At 40.1% G+C, this 21,176-nt stretch overlaps 2 protein-coding genes across 4 annotated transcripts; both read left to right on the top strand.

Annotated features, from left to right (window-relative positions):
* Positions 1–2,132: 2,132 nt before the first annotated feature.
* LOC115963066 lies at positions 2,133–5,589 on the top strand. Of its 3 annotated transcripts, none has more exons than XR_004085675.1 (4): positions 2,133–2,449; positions 2,572–2,608; positions 2,844–3,034; positions 4,283–5,589. XR_004085675.1 is itself a non-coding variant. In XM_031081954.1 (4 exons), exons 1-4 carry the CDS (start codon positions 2,256–2,258, stop codon positions 5,191–5,193), a joined length of 378 nt encoding a protein of 125 aa, XP_030937814.1. In that variant the 5' UTR covers positions 2,133–2,255; the 3' UTR covers positions 5,194–5,589. The 3 variants fall into 3 exon arrangements, 2 of the variants coding, with proteins under 2 accessions (XP_030937814.1, XP_030937815.1); XM_031081954.1 differs by lacking the exon at positions 2,844–3,034 and having other exon boundaries at positions 4,283–4,393; positions 5,158–5,589; XM_031081955.1 differs by lacking the exon at positions 4,283–5,589 and having other exon boundaries at positions 2,844–3,462.
* A 1,947-nt stretch (positions 5,590–7,536) lies between these two features.
* Positions 7,537–8,208, top strand: LOC115964896. The gene has a single exon (XM_031084125.1). It carries the CDS (start codon positions 7,537–7,539, stop codon positions 8,206–8,208), a length of 672 nt encoding a protein of 223 aa, XP_030939985.1.
* The last annotated feature ends 12,968 nt before the right edge of the window (positions 8,209–21,176 follow it).

The following is a 21,176-nucleotide window of genomic DNA, read 5'->3' on the forward strand; positions in this document are numbered from 1 at the left end:
TCAAGGATTAAAAAAAAATGAATAGTGATTGTTTTCTAAACTGATGTTGATTGTTGTATGTGAAGTTTAAAAAAAAAAAAAAATTGTATATAAAAGTGAGAAAAAGTTTTTTCAAAAATTAACTTTTGAAAAGTTATACATAATTTCACCAAACAAAAAATTGTACATAAAAGCTAGCTTATAAGTTAGTCTCAAACACATACTATCTAATGAAATTTTCAGTTTTTAAACTATGTCTTTTTTATTTTGACAAATAGGACTGTAAATGAGCCGAGTCTAGCTAAACTGAGTTTTAAAAGTGCAAAAGTATTTATTCAATTTTTTTTGAACATGAGTCAAGCTTAAGCTTATCATCAAACAAGATTTTATGTTTAAATTTGATTTATTTTCTTGTCAAGTAAGGTCGAGTTTGTTCACGAGCTATTTGATTAAATTATTATTTTCTTATATATTGTGAAACCATTACTAAAATGTTTTATATCTTCACAATTCTATAAATTTTTACTACAAATAAAATGTTTTATAAATAATAATTTAATATCATATAAATTTATTGACAAACTTATACTATCAAATTTCAAATTTATATAAATATTTATCTAGACAAGCATATATAAAAAATATAATATTATATAGTAAAATCGAATCTTCATATTAACGAACTTTCAAAAACAAATTATAATGTTTGGGTTTAACTCATTTTACCGTTGAGCGTAAATTTAAGATTTGAACTTCATTTGTTTTTAAACAAACGAACATAAGAGAGAATTCTAGATCGAATCAATCTTTAATTGTCTTCGCCATGGTTTTAAAAACCATAGTGAACAGAGAACCGAAAAGAGAATTGGTTTTAAAAACCAAACCTTCACTTGAGTTGACATCACCCTGACGGCCCTTCACCGTTACCCAACCCCTACAGTTTCCTTATTTTTAAAGTTTTGAAGTAGAACACCACCCAGTAAAAGAATACACCCACTGTTTTAGTTTCCTTTTTTTTTTTTGCGTGGATAATCCTGATGTTTTAATTTTGTTCACGTACCTTTATTTATTTTCACTCTGTCCCACTGCCACCAACCTTCATTTACTTTCATTTATCTTCATTCATCACTCAAAGTACCATCCTCTCATTCCAGATCCAAAGTACTCTTCCTCTGTAAATGCTTACAGACATCTCTCTCTCTCTCTCTCTCACTCAAAAGTCATGTGTATTTAAGTGGGGGTAATAAAGAAATTGCGGGCGTGTGAGTAGTAAAATTTTCGCAGATAAAAAAAATTATGAATTTTGTTTGTTGAACTTTGACCACAACTCCCAACCATAAGAACTTCTAAATTAGTGTTGTGTACACACAAATGGGTATGCACTAACTTGTCATATTTTACCAGACCATTGAAATCAATTAAGAGCGTTCACGTTCACTTTTTTGGAATTATTCTATTTTATCGTTTTAAAAGTTATTTTATTAAGTATGTTATACTATTTTATAATATACTTAATGTTTCAATTTTTATTGATTTTATCTATTTATTAAAATATTAATTTTACTAATTCTTTCCCTCTCTTTCTTTTCATAAAAAATAATTAAAAATACTCATTTACCACTGTAAAATACAGTATAATCCGCTGTTTGGATACCAATGAAAAATGAAAATTATTTCACTATTCAGCTTATTTTTGTTACTATTCATGGGCCTCACTGCACTTTTTGATATTATTCATGGTTCTCATTGTATTATTTCAGTTAACTTTTATCTATATCTACAGTACTTTTAGCAATAAATTTTCAGTTTCAGCAAAATAAACAATATCTAAACAGATCCTAAGTCTTTTACAAGTTGCTATAGTGCCATCTTATATTTTTGCAATAGTAAGACTTTGCAAGACCGGATAATGCTAAATATTACCAATATATACGAAATTTACAAGACCTAATATAAATGCTATAAGAGTTTAAAACTTATTTGATTCACAATTCAAATCCATCACTAATAATAGTCAAACATACTTTACTTCAAAAAAAAAAAAAAATAGTCAAACATACTTTCATAAAAAATAAAAATAAAATAAAATCAAACGTACGTCCCTCCTATAAATACCCTCATACATTCTTCATTCTCTGCATCCATCCTCTTCTTCGTTTCTCCTTACTGTTTTTCCCTACCTCTTTTGTTTTCCTTTTCTTTTTTCCTTTACTGTTTTTCCCTAACCCTCATCTTCCCCTTTTCATCTCCCAAGCCAGCCTTGTTCTTTGTGCACCATGGCCAAGCCTCTCTTTCTTCCAGTCACGCCCATTCTTATCCCTGCTTGTCTCTGTCGATCTCATGGACTTAGATTTGTGTATATGTACCAGCAATACATGAGAAGAAGACATAGAAAACGGCACCATTATGGCTTTGCTGGCGGCATTCAAGCACTTCGAGCACATGTTGCTGAACCGCTTATATTGCCAAAGTGATATTTTTTTTTTCATGCATTGATATCCTTTCTTCCTTCAAGTTTTTTTTTTTTTTAAGATTTGTTTAAAGCCATTTTCACCCTCTAATTGGTATTCCCTAATGAGAAATCTTTTGCAGGAATTTGAAACAGAAGGATTTCGAAAGATTTAACCAAGTAAGTTGCTTATTTTTATTCAATTAAAAATAAAAATAGATATTTGTTTGAATTGAAAATTAAATTAGCTATTTTTTTTATCTGTTTTTCTAATTGTATATAATGTGTTCCATGTAGTGTCCCGAAAATTATAATCCAAAAATTCATATTTAAGCCATTATAAGAAATCTCCAAAGTAAATTAATTTAGTCTTCTTTGTATTGTTTTTTAAAATATTCATACTATCCTTCTTCAGATTTGCTACCAGATCGTACCGTTATTGGCTTTATTAGACAACATACAGATAGTGGTCGATGCACCCCTGGTAGGGGTACTATAACTGAACGGTGCACAATAAGTAGCCGGCGCACTTAAAGTCGCATAACATTCATTCTGCTATCTTTGTTGAGCAGATCTTCATCGTAGCTTGATGAAATATTTTTTCCAGTGAGTTTGTCTGTTTTTGTAAATGATTACTGAATATTAGTATGGACTTGGGCCTTTTTTATTTCAGTGAGTGAGCTCCTGACAGTTTCTCTAAGTGAAGGATTGAAAAAGAGTGAGAGCTCTTCGGAACAAGCTTTGCCCTTGGCCTGCCGACATTGGCTCAGCGCCAGGTTCGGTTGTATAATCACATAAAAAATAAAAACGTATAGCAAAAATTTGAAATAAGTTAATTAATAATAAAACTCAATTTGAACAAAATAAACATAATTGTAATTATTATAACAAAGACGTGGATTTAAACAATTTGAAACAAGTTAATTAAGAATAAAACTCAATTTGAACAAATTAAACATAAATTGTAATTATACAATTACATGGATTTCCAAAAGATTTTTATTTTATTTTTTATTTTTTTAGAAAAACAAACACACAAGAAAAAGAGTTCTAACATAAAAATAAATGTACAAGATCTAAGATTTTGAAAAATAAAATAAAAAAGAGAGTATAAATCTAGCATAATATCCAATAATTAGACCCTGATCTATGTAGATCTAGCCTCATGGTTCCAGATCCATGATTGCATGTCGATTTGACAGAATTCAAATCATCTAATCTCCAAGATGTTGTATTGCTCTTAAGTCTTAAGCATCAGAGAAGATTTATAAATAAATAAAATCTTATATCACTCCTCTCAAAAGCAACGTTTTCATATTTAAAGGTTAAAATTGTAATACATAAGAAACTTTCTCCAAAGCCGCCAAGTGCGTGAAATCTCCTACATAAAATTCTAATACATAAGAAAGGGTTGGACTCGTGTACCGTGACCACGTGTCTATATATTAATGTGTTCAGAGCATTAGCATCCAAAAATGTAAAATAAATTACATTCTCAAAATTTATTTTATCTAATTTACCATCTTATTTTATAACTCACCCAACATTTCAGTTTCTATTTTTACATATAATTCATTAAAATAATATAAACTAGCCTCATCACATGTTTTGCGTATGCAATGAGACTTTTTTTTTTTTTTTTTTAAAATATTTTAAGAACATGGGATAGTTTTGGTTGTGTACATGAGGTAGTGGGAAGTTTTATAAAACATGGAATAGTTTTATAAACATGGGTAGGTTTAAAAAATATTTTGAGGTTGTTTTGTGTTACCGGCTTTTAACAATAATATAAACTTTTGTTGCTTGAGTAATTTTTATATGTATAGTTTGATTTATGTTACCACCTATATGCAGGGAAATGAGCTTGTACACGCAGCATATATATTTAGCTGGGTATGCAAGTGTCATAGCTTACATGGAGACATCTATGAACAAAGTACCAATACATACAAATGCATAAATAGGGTATGAATGGGTACAGTATATTTTTCATGGAAATGAGCATTAATGTCACAATGTATTTAGAGTATCACGCCGTGTTTTTGAAGAATTGTGTAATACATTGAGCACTCAATATGGATATGAGGGTAGCAAATGAGTTCGCTTGGAAGAGTATGTGACAATTATATTAGTGGTACTTGGTCATGGCATATGTAATAGAATGCTTTAGAATAGATTTCAGCATTCGGGTAAGAAATAAGTCGACACATGAAAATGGTAGTTACGTTGTTAGGCAATGTTATGTTACAAGATATTTCCTAATGTGCCACAACATATTCTCAATTCCAATAGATATTGGCCACATTTCAAGGTACTTTGTTATTTTGGTATCTTGATTTAATTTTATTCAATTTATCTTTATGATGAAAACACGTTGTAAATTTCACATGGTATTTTTATGGCAATGATTACAATTGCATTGGTATGATTGCTAGGGTTTATGTTCTCGTGGTCTTATCAATTCATAAGCAACATACATACAAAGGAAGGAAAGGGAAGTCAATAATCAATTGAATGTATGCTTGTGATTTTGACATGAAATTCACATTTGCATGTATTAGATGGAAAGGGTTAGCATATGACATAAGAATACTTTTAAATTGTCTCAATAATAAGAGTGACAACTTTCCAAAACTTTCACTTGGTTTGTATTGCTGAATTTTAATTAATGTATTAAAACATGTGTTATGTAATGAAAATGCTAATGTAATAAACATTCTCATTTGCAGGAAAATATTATCTTGTTGATTCAAGGTACCCTATGAAGAAAGGATTCATTGCACCATTTAAGGGGGAGAGGTACCACCTCCCCAATTTTCAATAAGGTTGAACACCACAAAATTCAGAGAAGAAATTTAATTATCTCCACTCATCACTTTGTTTTGTCATAGAGCAAACTTTTGGTGTTTGGAAGAATAAATGGAGAATTTTGAGAGATGCGCAACTATGATATATGCATTCATGAACGCATTATTATTACTACAATGGTCCTTCATAATTTTATTAAAGCACATGAAGACAATGTATTTGGACAAGGGCTTTCTAGACGAGACACATGTGAAAGTAGCGAGGGAGGTTATTACGATGAAATAACATGTGATATTTTCTTTAGATGAACCTAAGATGAAAGTGGTTCAAAATAATATCACAGCATTGATACATGGGATTCTTCCATTGTAGGACTTTCTTTGTTACTAATGTTATAATTATCAGTCTTACTAATGTTATAATTATCAGTCATATTATGAGTTTTTTTTTTTTTTGGTCAAAATCTAAAAACTTGTTATAATTACCATTGACATTATGGTATTTTTTTGGTAACTCTAATTGATGACTTTGGTGAAATATGTATCTTAATTATGATATAACAAACTTAATAGCAAATTATAGCTAAGACAAAAAAAAAAAATAGTTATTATTATTGTTGTTGTTGTTATTGTTGTTAAATATTTGTCTTTTGTATTTGAAAGTCACTTTACATATTCAAGCATTAAAATAGGGTTAAAATTGCATATAAAAAAACAACTGTAGACGCAAAGGCCCAATATCATACAATGGGTCTTGGGTCCCGTATGGGAAATTTGACCACGTCTAAGGAGAAGACGTGGGTGACAAAAGGGCTCTCGGACCAATTCTTATGGGCCTGAAGATGTTTAAAAGGCGGTCCGAGGAGAAATGTCTCCTCGGACGTACCAAATATGGCTCAAACATGCACTCTGCCTGCTAAAAGGACCCACCCCAACAAGTGTTAGTAACAAGGATGAGTCCCACAAGCCTGTAAGAAGGAAGAAAGTGTAGGATGCCAAGGGTGAGGCTGCAGCTGCCATATTAAATGTATGACAGCTACTTTTCTGGCCGCATTAATGTTGAGAGGACTTGTGAACAGTGTTGCTTTGGCTACCACAACTCATAGAAAGATGGAGGGGATGTCCGATGGGACAGACACTCAAGTGAAGGTCCAGATGATCAACAAGTGTAAAGCCCTGATGACTTCAAGAGGACTATATAAGAAAGGGGAGTCCCCATGAAGAAGGGGACGAAGAAAAGAAGGAACTTAAGAACAGAAGAATAGTGCTAGAACCATAGCCTTCGAGCAGGGACCGATATATATCCTCCACGTCTCCTCAGACTGAATATCTAATGGACATGAAGGGGATATTCTTACTTTCAATTGTTGCATGGCCCAATTTTAGCTAGTATACACTTCGTTAAGGCCTAGTTCTGTAGCCCACTCTCTATAAATTCATTATGTCGGGCTCCTTGGGCCAGAACCCCCTACCTGTTGGGCCTGGGCCCTGAATCGTGACCCTACAATTGGTGCCGTCTGTGGGAAGAACTTGTGCCTCAGCAAGTGAGACCGTTAGAGATGGAAGGATTAGGTCTGCGCCAAATCGAACACGTAGACTCCCAACGGCAGGACAACTTTTTGAAGCTCGAATGGGAAAGAGATTAAGCCAAGCGACGAGAGGGTAGCGTAAATACATCCCACACGAGCAGAAGTCACTCTAAAGGGAAAGGTCACGCATCCCAAAAGCGGGACGATAACAGGGCTCTACAGCAAGGAATCGACGACTTAAAGAAGAAGTTGCGCCGAGCGTAGCGAAGGCATCCTTCCCCTAGTCCGGACACCAGCGATGAGGAGGACAATGAGTACAGGCGAAGATAGAGAACCCCGCCAAGTGAAACATTCTCCTATGAGGAAGAGCAATCTCACACACGCGGCCACAGAAGCCCGTCTTACAAGGGCCTAGCAAACGACGCCATGAGTAAGGCCCTGGACCGCATCTCTCAGTCACCCTTCACGCGTAGAATAGAGGGGGCTGAGCTTCCTAGGCAGTTCCACCAACCCATTTTTGCCATATATAATGGTCAGACGAACCCTATAGAGCACGTAAGCCAGTTTAACCAGAGGATGGCCGTCCATTCCAGGGATGAGGCATTGATGTGCAAAGTGTTTCCGTTTAGTTTGGGACCCATGGCAATGAGATGGTTTGACAGCCTCAAGCCAAACTCCATAAATCTTTAAGCAGCTAACACAGGCTTTTGGTTCTCGCTTCATAACGAGTAGCAAGGTTCCTCGGCCCTTAGATTCCCTCCTGTCCTTATCCATGCGAGAAGGAGAGACCCTGAAGGCCTACTTGGATAGGTATTGGGAGATGTATAACGAGATACAGGGAAATTACAATGATGTCGTCATCAACACATTCAAGAGGGGCCTGCCAACAAAGTACGGTTTAAGAAAGTCCTTGACTGGGAAACTGGTCACCAGCGTGCACCAGCTCATGGATCGAATCGACAAATACAAGAGAGTCGAAGAGGACCAACAGACGGGAAAGGGCAAAGCGAAGGTTGTCCCTCAAGAAAGGAGGGACTTCAGGTCGGACTGCTTTAACAACAGTAACCGGCCGATAAGGGATTACTCGGAGCAGTCTGGATCCATCGGGGCACAAGCAGTCCATGCTGTGTTCCGAGAACCATTACATAAGATCCTAGAGAAAGTGAAGAACGAACCGTTCTTTCAATGGCCAAGTAAGATGGCAGGCGACCCTGCGAAACGTAACCAGAACCTATATTGCGAATATCACCAAGAACCAGGCCACACCACCGATGACCGCAGAAATCTAAAAAATCACTTGGACCGGCTGATCCGAGAGGGAAAGCTGAGACACCTTTTGCATCATCCTGTTGGACGGCAGGAGCAGACGAGCGTCGAGGCAAGGCCAAGCACATTGAGACCGCTCATTGGCACGATAAATGTCATTCTTACACTGCCATTGTAGCCAGACCGTGGCTTCATGCCCTAGGAGTTGTATCATTAACCCTACACCAAAAGGTGAAGTACCCGTTGGAGGGTCAGATCAAAGAAGTGGTGGGGGACCAAGCCATGGCCCGGCAATGCATGGTGTTCGCCATCTCGCGACGACCGAGTACTAAGCCCTCTACGTCTGCGAAGAATGGCTTATAGCAATTAACAACCCCGACCCTGGCCTCGGGTAGTGGAGGACTTGCCGAGGAGGCAAGTTGTGAGGATTTGGAAAAAGTTCTTGTGGGCTCTGATCTAGAAAGATTTTTTCAGGTCGGCTCGGAACTGCCGCCCCAAGAGAAGGAAAAGCTGATTGATTTTCTCAGAAAAAATGTGGATGTGTTTGCATGGGACGCCTACGAGGCTCCGGGGGGTCGATCCGAATTTCATTTGCCACCATCTTAATATTAGTCCGGCCGTGACACCAAAGAAACAACCTCCTCGGCGATTGTTGAAAGAGCATGCGGATGCGGTGAGGGAGAAGGTGATGAAATTAAAGAAAGTATGGGCTATCAAAGAAGTTTTTTACCCCGAGTGACTGGCCAATACAGTTGTGGTGAAAAAGAAGAGTGGGAAGTGGCGAGTCTGCGTGGACTTCACAGACCTGAATAAGGCCTGCCCGAAGGATCCTTTCCCTATGCCTCGGATAGATCGATTGGTGGATTCGACTATGGGACACCCTCGAATGAGCTTCTTAAACGCCTTTCAAGGATACCATCAAATACCCCTGGCTGCCGACGACTAAGAAAAAACGACTTTTGTCACCCCCATCGGAAACTACCATTATAAGGTAATGCCCTTTGACTTGAAGAACGCTGGGTTGACCTACCAGAGGATGATGACCAGGATGTTTGAACTACAAATGGGCAAAAGCATCGAAGTCTATATAGACGACATGGTGGTGAAGAGAAAGTTGGTGTCCGATCACGTGAAAGACCTCGGCGATATCTTTGAAATCCTGAGAAAATACAAGCTGCGCCGGAACGCGTCCAAATGTTCGTTCGGAGTTGGATCAGGGAAATTCTTGGGTTATATGGTGACCCATAGAGGTATTGAAGTCAGCCCCGACCAGATTAGAGCTATTAACAACATGCATTCTCCTTGGAACCCCAAAGAAGTCCAAAAGCTCACCGGTATGATTGCCGTCTTGAACCGTTTTATCTCTCGCTTGATGAACAGGTGTAGGCCTTTTTTCCTCTTATTAAACAAGTGGAAAGAGTTCGAGTGGACTGAAGAATGGGCCTTAGCCTTCCAGCAGCTTAAGGAGTATCTGTCTCGGCCGTCAATCATGTCCAGTCCTGAAACCGACGAGGTCCTATTCGCCTACATTGCTGTGGCCCCTCACGCAGTGAGCCTAGTGCTGATCCAGGTGGACAATGGCACACAACGGACTATCTACTATGTGAGCAAGTCGTTGCATGAAGCAGAGATCCGTTACCTCCCCCTGGAAAAAGCCATCCTGGCAATCGTACAAGCCACGAGAAAGCTCCCCCACTATTTCTAGGCACACACCGTTGTTGTATTAACCCAACTCCCACTCAGATCAATACTCTGGAGTGCTGATTACACAGGGAGAATAGCTAAGTGGGGGACCATTCTTGGCGCCTTCGACATTAGGTACATGCCTCGCACCACTGTGAAGGGCCAAGTCCTGGCGGATCTGGTAACTGAGTTTGCCGAGCCCTCACCAGAAGAAGGGGGAGGGGTACTGGGCACAGATAAAAAACTGGTCGGCACAGTCTCTCAGCAAGAGCCCACTTGTTGGAAAGCATACGTAGACGACGCGGCCAATCAAAGGGGCTCTGGGGTGGGGCTCGTCCTGATTTCCCCCGAGGGGATTACCATGGAAAAATTGCTAAGACTGGACTTCTTGGCCACAAATAACGAGGCAGAATATGAGGCCCTGTTGGAAGGAATGTTTATGGTCGAGAAATCCATAAACGTGTTCTCAGACTCAAGACTCGTTGGAGGACAAGTAAATGGGGAATTGGAGGCAAGGGATGAAAGAATGTAGGAGTACCTAGTCCAAGCTAAGCGCTTGTGGGCGTGTTTTAACTTGTTCAGCCTAATGCATGTATCCAGGAGCGAAAACACCCATGTTGATTCTCTTGCCACGCTAGCCACCTCCTCGGCGCAATGCCTACCTCGGGTTATACTGGTGGAAGATCTACACAGACCTCGATGGTGAAAGCCGAGATGATGCATGTTTACAGCGTCAGGGTAGGGCCTAGCTGGATGGATCCTTTAATACTGTTTTTAAAGGAGGATACCTTACCCGAAGAGAAGAGCGAGGCCGACAAGATTAGGAGAAAGGCTTCTCGATTCTAGCTGTCCGAGGACTTGAAACTGTATAAGCGCTTATTTTTAGGACCGTACTTGCTATGCATACACCCGGATGCCACAGAACTTATCCTCGAGGAACTGCATGAAGGAATTTGTGGGAGCCATACCGGGGGTAGATCCCTGTCCTATGGAGCCATAACCCAAGGTTATTAGTGGTTGAGCATGCAGAAAGAGGCGCACAAATACGTGAAGAAGTGCGACCAATGCCAGAGGTTCGCCCCAAATATATATCAACTAGGCGGGACCTTCAATCCGCTGTCCAGCCCTTGGCCGTTCGCACAATGGGACCTGGATATCCTAGGACCATTTCCCAAAGCAGTGGGGAACAAAAGGTTCCTTCTTATTGGCATTGATTATTTCACAAAATGAGTCGAAGTTGAGCCACTGGCAAATATTAGAGACGTAGATGCCAAGAAGTTTATTTGGAAGAATATCGTCAACAGGTTCGGAGTCCCTCACATCCTAATCTCGGACAACGGTCTCCAATTCAATAGCAATGCTTTCAGAAGGTATTGCAGCGAGTTGGGAATTGCGAATAGATACTCCACATCGGCTTACCCACAGGGGAATGGGCAGGCAGAAGCCGTCAATAAAGTCATAGTAAATGGGTTGAAAAAGAGGTTAGATGATGCGAAAGGGAAATGGGTTGAAGAAGAGGTTAGATAACTCGAAAGGGAAATGGGTAGAAGAATTGCCCCATGTCCTGTGGACGTACCTCACCACGCCACGCAGATCCACAGGGGAGACCCCCTTTTCGATGACTTATGGAGCCGAGGCTGTCATCCCTCTAGAAACAAACTTTCCAACGCTGAAGACCAGTACATTCTATCCTGATGTTAACAACGGGTTGTTGGAAAAAAGCTTAGACCTCATTGAGGAAAAAAGGGAAAGAGCAATGGTCCAACTCGCCTACTACCAATATAAACTTAAACAAGGTTATGATGCCAAGGTGAAGCTAAGACCACTAGCACTTGGGGACCTGGTATTAAGAAAAGTCCTGGGCACTGCAAGAAATCCCGCATGGGGAAAGCTCGGACCAAATTGGGAAGGGCCATATCGTATCACCTCGGTGGCCGGCATAGGGGCCTACTTTTTAGAAGATTTGGAGAAACATGTAGTGCCACGTCCTTGGAATGTAAATAACTTGAAAATGTATTATTATTAATGAAAGTTCATATTCAGGGTACTACCTACTGTGCATTCTTATCTAAGGGTTAAACAAAACCCAATTCCTACGTGGCTTTTCGAACCACAGGCTTGGGGGAAATTAATCACTACGCAGTTCTTATCTAAGCGTTAAACAAAACTCAATTCCTGCTTGGCTCCTTGGACCACAGGCTAGGGGAAAATTAACCACTACGCGGTTTTTACCTAAATGTTAAACAGAACCCAAGTCCTGCATGGCTCCTCGAACCACAGGTTAGGGGGAAATTAACCACTACGCGGTTTTTACCTAAGTGTTGAATAGAACTCAAATCCTGCGTGGCTCTTCGGACCACAAGATAGGGGGAAATTAACCACTACACGATTTATACCTAAGTGTTAAACAGAACCCAAGCACTGCGTGACTCCTCGGACTACAGGCTAGGGAGAAATTAACCACTACGCGGTTTTTACCTAAGTGTTAAACAGAGTCCAATTCCTGCTTGACTCCTCGGACCACAGGCTAGGGGGAAATTAACCACTATGCGGTTTTTACCTAAGTGTTAAACAGAACCCAAGTCCTGCGTGGCTCTTTGGACCACAGGCTAGGGGGAAATTAACCACTACGCGGTTTTTACCTAAGTGTTAAACAGAACCCAAGCACTGCGTGGCTCCTCGGACCACAGGCTAGGGGGAAATTAACCACTACGCGGTTTTTACCTAAGTGTTAAACAGAACCCAAGCACTGCGTGGCTTCTCAGACCTTAGGCTAGGGGGAAATTAACCACTACACCGTTTTTACCTAAGTGTTAAACAGAACCCAAGCACTGCGTGGCTCCTCAGACCACAGACTAGGGGGAAATTAACCACTACGCAGTTTTTACCTAAGTGTTAAACAGAACCCAAGTCCTGTGCAGCTCCTCAGACCACAGGCTTGAGGGAAACTAATCACCACTTCATTCATTCATACGTAGTCGTATTACTTAAACTACGAGTAATGGTTTATCCTCGGAAATCTAGTAACATAGTCGACATTCATTCACAATAAAGGCAAAAAAGGAAGCAGTAACGCAAGATGCAAAGAAGAAATTATATCATTCATTAGGCTCCTAGATGTATCTTCTTACAAATGTTGGCAAAAACTAAGGAAATGAAAGATAAAAGAAAACAACTACAAGAAAAGTCCTACACTAATGTCCTAGGCTTTATCTTGGACTGAGCTCTTTACAGGGACCTCTGTCTCGGGATGATTACCTCCTGCCAAGGGCTTGGGCTCGGCCTCCCTGGCTTGTGCTATAACATCCCTTATAGTAAGGGTGTCCTTAAGCGATTTTCCCTTGGCTGGTAGCTGTACCTCTTCAATATCCCTTTTTTCTTCAGGGACGATGGGGCCTGGAATGGTGGACGGGGCGGAAGGAGGCTCCTCGGGAGGAGCCAAACTCGGAATCTCACGGATATCCTCAAGGAAGAAGATATTCTCGATCTTCCTATGGTCGGAGTCCGTAGGAACTGCCGCCCGGTCCAAAGCTACCCCTCAGGACAAGGTTATATAGTCTCTGTAGATCGCAGCCACCTCCTCGGTTAGCCTGGCTTCAGTATCCACAACTCCGCACTCATAGGAGGTTGCCACCGCAGCCTCAGCCGCCTCCCTAGCCAGACGAGCCGCCTCCTTCGCTTGCAACAGCTGTGCCTTGAGGTCCGAGACCATCTACTTCTTGGTCGCAAGGTTTATCTCTGATAGATGAAGTTACTGGCGCATATCCTCGGCCTGCTTCGTCGTAGTCTTGAGGCCCTCCTCGGCGTTGTCTCGGGCCTTAAGTGCCTCATTGATTTCCTTGCCCAAGCATTCCTTTTCCAGCCTGAGAGCACCCGTAGCCTTCTCTGCGGCAAGGCGGGACTGAACCTCAGTGTTCAGCTCTTCCCGAGAACCCTTAGCCCACTTCTCAGCCACGAAGACTTGTTGGGTGACCTGCACAGAGGAAACAGAAGAATCACTAAGATGAAAATGATGGGTAAACGAGCATGGAATAAAGGACCTGAACAAGAAAAAGGTCTCCATTTTACCATGGCCAGATCTCTCTTCAATGACATGAAGAGATCCGGTTGCCGGGTGGCTCGGAGCCCCTCCATGTCAAGAGGCAGAAGGAGGGGCTACTGCAGGGCCTCGGCGAGGTAAGATGCCTGCCCTCTCTTGGACTCTCAAAGGGTTGCGTCCCACGAGATAGGGGCACCGTCTAGCTCCAGGTGCGGGGACCAGGTGCGCTGCTCCCTCCTAATAGCCGCCTCCTCTCGGCTATCAATGGACTTTGTTCTCTTGTCCTTGGGCTCTTTGCTTTTTCTCTGTTGTTTAGGCTTTTGAGGGTTGACCTCACCTTCCTCTAGTTCCTCCACTGGCCTCTTCTGCCTCAGATTGGGAAGAGGTTGTAGCGCAAGGTCAGTGGAAGGAGGAAGAGGAGGAGGAAGCTTACCTGGAACTTGCTCCTTGGGGGCGTCCTTAGAGGACTGTCCTTTGTTTCTATTGGATAAAAGGCCCATCAGACCGAACCTCGGCTTCAAGTCCATATCCTCCTCTTCAACCTCTTGGCTCATGTCAATCTGAGCGATTACCAGGCCAAGAGTGTGAGCCGCCGAGAAACGATCAAGGTTCGAGCCGGAATCTGAGAGCTCTACAGGCTTGGTTGACACCTCTCCCTCCTCGGCGAAGCGGAATTGGTTGATTTCAGCCTCAAGAGATGAATGCGAGGAGTCAACTCCTTTTCTTGGGGCGGCTACCTCTTGGAGAACGCACTGAACGGGTAGTTGGACTGGTGGTAGGTCTCTCTGAGCAAGGAAGCCTTGTTTAGAAACGTCAATACAGGCTAATCGAGGACTTCCAGCCCTTATGGCTTGACCCGCGTCCACGAAAGCGCGAGAAAGGGGCTCGTAGTCCAAGATAAGGGGAGCGGCACGCAGTTGCCTGTCTTTACTGACAAAGATCTCGGACCTTAGAAGGAAGTTGCGGGCTTGGATGTTGACCAAACTTATCCTCAGAGTTGTTTGTTCTTTGTCTGCAAAATACCCAAAAGGAGGGTTACGCCAGTTCGAGAAGGCAAATAATCAAAACAAAAACCGAAACAAGTGAGAGGAAAGCTCAAAACTAAGATCCCCGCCGAGGGATCTAACCCTATAGTGCCCCACCTGGTGTTCCCGCCCTAACTTGGCAGTGAAGACCGTCGTGCCATGTTCTAGAGACAATCAAATGGTCGTCCTTCAAGCCTTTGTTGGACTTGGGAAGGCAGGATATCAGCCTCACCTCGTCGGACTTGGATTTCAGGTAATACGACTTACTGAGGCAATGACATTCGTACAAGTGAACTACATCATGCCATGAGAGGCCGAGGTTCATCTGTTCGTTCAGAGCGTTTACGCACCCTAGGATTCGAAACATGTTATGGGCGCACTGGTAGGGGGCCAGCTTATGACCGCACAAATAATCCCTAGTTATCCTCCGCATGGGGATCGTCATTCCTCCTTCTATGAAAGCTATCATTGGAATGGCGACTTGCCCCATCTTTCTCTTGGTTAAGATCTGGTCTGAGGAGCAATATTCTAGACCTACTTTTGGCGGGATACGGTATTTGGCCCTAAAACCTTCCATACTGGCCGAAGAATCTACCAGTTTCTCAAACTTACCCATCCTACTAACCCTAGGTGATACGAAGAAGATTTACTTAGGAAAGGAAGTCGGGAAAGGCAACAGAGAGGAAAGGTTATGGAATACGGGAAATGAACACTTTCGGGAGCGAAGATCCTAAACCTCTCGAGCTTGCAGAGAACTCGTCGGAAATCCTCACAGGAGTAGCTATGGACTTTTGAATGTTTTTGCAAAAGGAAGTATTGGAATGCTCTGGGACGTTTGAGTGCTTTTTCTAAAAGAGGAAGTAATTCCCCTCAGAAGCCTTATATAGCAAGGGGAAACTGAACGGGATTACTCTCGCCCAAAGGATTGGGGAAATATCAACCGTTGATTAGGCGCCCCACCGTTGGATGCGGGGGACATAAAGCTGCCTGGCGCAATTAATAGCGCCTCATGGGTTATGAAACGCCAGTAGCAATAATGAGGCACGTGAGGCTGTACTTCCACACGCGTGAGTTGAGAAATTATAATAAGTTATCCTATAAGTATCAAAATCCCACCTTTTCTCCTCGGGTAAGAGGGAAAACTCGAAATTTTGAGGGGCTATTGTAGAAGCAAAGGCCCAAGATCATACAATGGGCCTTGGGTCCGTATGAGAAATTCGACCACGTCCGAGGAGAAGACGTGGGTGCCAAAAGGGCTTCCGGCCTAATTCTTGTGGGCCTAAAGATGTTTAAAAGGCGGTCCAAGAAGAAATGTCTCCTCGAACATACCAAATATGACTCAAACATGCACTCTGCTTGCTAGAAGGACCCACCCCAACGAGTGTTAGTAACAAGGATGAGTCCCACAAGCCTGTAAGAAGGAAGAAAGCGTAGGATGCCAAGGGTGAGGCTGTAGCTACCACAGTAAATGCATGACAGCTACTTTTCTGGCTGCATTAATGTGGATAGGACTTGTGAACAGTGTTGCCTTGGCTACCACAACTCACCAAAAGATGGGGGGGATGTTCGATGGGACAGGCACTCAAGTGAAGGTCCAGATGATCAACAAGTGAAGGCCCTGATGACTTCAAGAGGACTATATAAGAAAGGGGAGTCCCCATGAAGAAGGGGACGAAGAAAAGAAGGAACTTAAGAATAGAAGAACAGTGCTAGAACCATAACCTTTGAGCAGGGACCGATATACATCCTCCACGTCTCTTCGGACTGAATATCTAATGGACATGAAGGGGATATTCTTACTTTCAATTGTTGCATGGCCTAATTTTAGCTAGTATACACTTCGTTAAGGCCTAGTTCTGTAGCTCACTCTCTATAAATTCATTGTGTCGGGCTCCTTGGGCCAGAACCCCCGACCTGTTGGGCCTGGGCCCTAAATCGTGACCCTACAACAACCTATAATAGTGTTTTAAAAACGCAACTATAGCTAAATTTTTAAAAAAGAAAAAAAAAACCTAACTTGCAGTAGCGTTTATAAAATGTAGCTATAGCTAACTTTATTAAAAAAAAAAAAAAAAAAAACCATTAGTTGCATTTTCAAAATGCCGCTGTAGCTTAAAGACTCATAGATTAAGTGCGGCTAAAGTCAATATTTAAAAAAAAAAAAAAAAACCTTTTAGCCATGTTTTCAAAACATCGCTATAGGTTAAAGACCTATAACAGCGTTTATAAAACACGGCTAAAGTTAATATTAAAAAAAAAAAATGAAAAGCCCCTATAGTTGCGTTTTTAAAACGCCGCTATAGGTTGAAGACCTATATTGATGCTTTTAAAAACGTTGGTATAGAGCAGTTAGGTCTATTGCCATGGTGTATTGGTGACACTACAAAACATGACTTTAGAAAAAGTGAGTATAGTTCAAATAGGCTTATATCCGCATTTTTAGGAGCTAGAACTGCGTTTTAAAAACGCGGCTATAGACTTGTTTTTTTGTAGTGTGTACTTATACATATGCTAATTCGTTTTCAATCATTTTAAACATTGCATGAAAATCATAACTTTTGAACTGCAATACTGTAGAGTAATGTTGGATGGCATTCAAAGATTAGTAGTTGTGAAATCTCTTTTGCTAATTTTTTTCAATCTGTATTTGATCTTTAATCCGTATTTGATTTTCTATTCTAATATGGATTGAAAAAAATTATTGGGCCAATAAATATAATTTTGTTATACACACTCGCTAGTTATGGTGTGCCCTAAGTTCAAGTAGAAGCCCGGGATGGATAGGGGTAGACTTACTAATTTAGATAGATTTCTAATCAAGTTCTAATATATATATATATATATATATGAGATGGGTTCAAGTTACACTTAGTGTAACTCTTTTTAGAGTTACACCTTTTCTACACCATTGATTTTTATTAGATCCAAAGGTAGAAAAACACTCATGTCAAATCATTATTATTCCTAGAAATTAGTAATAAATTGCATTTACTTTCCAGCTTTTATCTTAAATAATAACAATAATAAATGAAAATCTGTCATCACATCATATCTCTCTTCCTTAATCTTCATCTCTCTCTCATAAGCACTAATGGCTTCCTACCTCCAACGTCTCTCTCTCTCTCTACAATAATAATAATAATAATAATAATAATAATGAATAGCAATTGGTACCTATCCTAAGGCCTTTTTTCGTCCAAGGCCCACAATCTTGAGAGATAGAATACGAATATATGTTAAGCATCCTTTCTTATAGTCTTTTGATGAAACTGATAGCAGGTTTATGGCCTTAATGTCGAGGCTAAGATATGGAGCCTATTTGAAAATCTATTGTTAGTACCTTGAATGAATCTGTTGAGGTTAATGCTTTTGAAGTTAATTTGAAAATACAATTGAAGCATGACAATTGCAGAATGTGACATTAATATTGGAGGTTGTTAGTTTGGTAATGTTTTGTTTCTTGTAATCTTTTTTAGTTTTTCTATCCTTCACTGTCCTTTTTTCCTCTGTGCAACATCGGTAGTACCAACTACCAAAAGACCCCAACTCTCCATGGTTAATCTTGTTCCAAAACTTATCTCTCATGGCTTGCTCCGCTGGGCATCAACAAAAACCTCCCTCCCTACTTTCTCACCATTGGTGCAATCGCCACCACTACTTACCCATTTTCAAGATCCTAAAATTTGTCAAGCAAGTCAAAGTTGATGGAAGCAGCTTTGGAAACAAAGATTCAAAAAAAAATAAAAAATAAAAAATAAAAGAGAGATGAAGAAAATGATAACGAGGCAGGAGAGATTTTTTTTTATATATTTATTTATTATTACTTTTTAAAAATACTGGAGAGAATTAATGCAGTTAATCACTAATTTTTAGGACAATAAATGATATGACTATTAGTGTTTTTTCATCGTTAGATCTAATAAAAATCAATGGTGTAAAAAAGGTGTAACTCTTTTAAAGTTACACCAGGTGTAACTTGAACCCATCTCTATATATATATATAATATTATATGTGGGGGCTCGAAGACCGAGGAAGGGTACAATGAATTGTGGTTGTTACTATTGAGGCATCATGGATCCGAAGAGGGGGTTTACCCGAGGAGGGGAGAAGAAGAGACAAAAGACTTTTGGGAGATCCGGATGAGGAGGATAGGGTGTAGAGAGAGAATCATGGAAGGTAGAGGAAGTTTCCAGTGAGAATTAACCTACTGCCTTCGCATTAAATGACTAGCAACAGCTTTATCAGCTGCATTGATGAGGAAGTGACCTGAACAGTGGAATTCACTGCTAAGCAGCTTCTTCTACCACTTTTAGCAGAAGCTCAAAGGGACAAGTGTCATAGTGAGAGCCTGGATAGGTGAAGATGAGGGGCCAAGATGTGAAGGGCTGAGAAGTATATAAGAAAAGGGAACTTCTAGATGAAGGGGATCCAGAGAAAAGTATCAAAAATATAGAAATTAGAATAAGAACATTGAGAGAAGAGCGAGAATAGTATACCATTCTATGTAACAATTGCTTCCTCAAGCAAGCTTGTAATAAGCCTCATATATATACAAACTGTGATCTATAGTCATTTTTTTCCTATTTTTTGTCCTCGCTAAGCTCCTTTTTTTTGTTTAACTCACTCTCTTACAAATATCTATTAATTTGGGCCTAATTGAGTTGCACAAACCTCACAATTCTAAGTGGCTTATGCGTTTGATTTTTGTGCCCTTACATTATATATTTATATATAAATATGTACAATATTATACATATTTAATCTAGGGTAAATTGCAAATTACACCCTTAAAGTTTGGGGTTGATTGGATTTTACACTCCAAAGTTTCAGAAACTTGATTTTACACCCTGAAGTTTGGTTCCGTTAGCAATTCATCCCCCACTGTTAGTTTTTGCTGTTAAGTGACACATCATCATGCTGATGTATTTTATATTTACCAAATCAGCCACAAAACTACGTCGTTTTAGTGATGACCAAATGAAGAGCTGGCATACATCAAAACTAGGTCGTTTTAGGCATAAACTTAAAACAAAAACCTCTGGCCTAGACGACACAGTTTCAAGCTAAATCTAAATTCTAAAAACAAAGAACATGAAGAACTCACACCTCCTTAGCCCAAACCCCTTGGCTCAGACTGAACACAGATAGACCATCAACTCACCTCGTGAACTTAGGGGGCAGCGACGAAGAACCCAGGCGGTAGCAGTGACGGTGGTGGCCACACCAATAGTGAGCTACTCTTCTCTTTCTCTCTTTTCGGATTTGGCTTGTGTAGTCTTAATTCCTACTTCCCAACATAAAATCGTGGCATCACACCAATACAATAGTAAATTTACACCACTGAAAAACATTTGCTTCATTTCATGGTCACTGCCAGTGAGGTGTGTAAATATATAGTCATATTTGTGTTGATTTTTTCAATGACATTTTGGGCTGTTGTTTTGAAGTTTTTCATGTTGGTTGTCAAGATTGAATTCCTATTATTTGGGAAGATGTTATTTGTTTATATGGGTGGTAAATTATCTGAAATTTAGAACTTTCTGTGATAGTTTATAGCTATGCACGGTAGGTGTTTGTGAAAATGTCTGTGCCAGCCTGTAGTGAAAACTATACAGTCAAAGCAACATTATTTGCTTTGGTTTTATTGAGTCTAATTTTATCTTCATTGCTGAATGATATCTTGTAACCATCATAAACCCAAAAAAAAAAAAAAAAAAATTGAACTAGAATAATTTTTATTTGAACTTGTTGTAGGTAGGAGAACAGGAGGCGATCATGAGTTTACGGGCTTAAGAGTGGAAGAGGATCATCACCCATCAAGTGTTGCTAGAAGCCAATATCTATAGTAATTGCCTTGTGCTTATTATTTGCATATTGCTAGTATTTGGTCATGCTTACCATATGATCCAATATATCAATTATTATAGGTCTTAACCTAAACCAGTGTTGTTGGAAGCAATGAAGTTGGTAGATATGGAAAAGGAAATTTAACTGTTGCTGGAGGAAAAACTGAAAATAGAACTGGAAAAGGATGAGGGTCAGCAGCAATGCTAGTTTGTAGGACCTTTTATATGTTAGGACATTTGATTATTAAAACTTTTTGTGGTTACTGTTTTGTAAAGTTGTCCATAAGCTTATTTGATGGTGTTAATGGACAAAAGTAACCTATTTTGTGTTGGTCTTAGGTAGGACTTTTGGTTTGACAAACATTATTAGTCACTGTTTTTGTAAGGTTGAAGTTAATCAACCATCTTGTTGGCTTTATTTCGTGCCAAATTTGCTTGTATTTCAGCATTTAGTAACCCTGTATTTAGGTGGGTTTTGTTGTAAGGGTAGAGAGTGAGATAGAGTGTTGATTGCTCAAGAGTGTGCAAGAAAACAGAGACTTGCGGCTTGAT

Source organism: Quercus lobata, chromosome 10 (genome assembly GCF_001633185.2).
Source record: "Quercus lobata isolate SW786 chromosome 10, ValleyOak3.0 Primary Assembly, whole genome shotgun sequence".
Taxonomy (NCBI): Eukaryota; Viridiplantae; Streptophyta; class Magnoliopsida; order Fagales; family Fagaceae; genus Quercus; species Quercus lobata.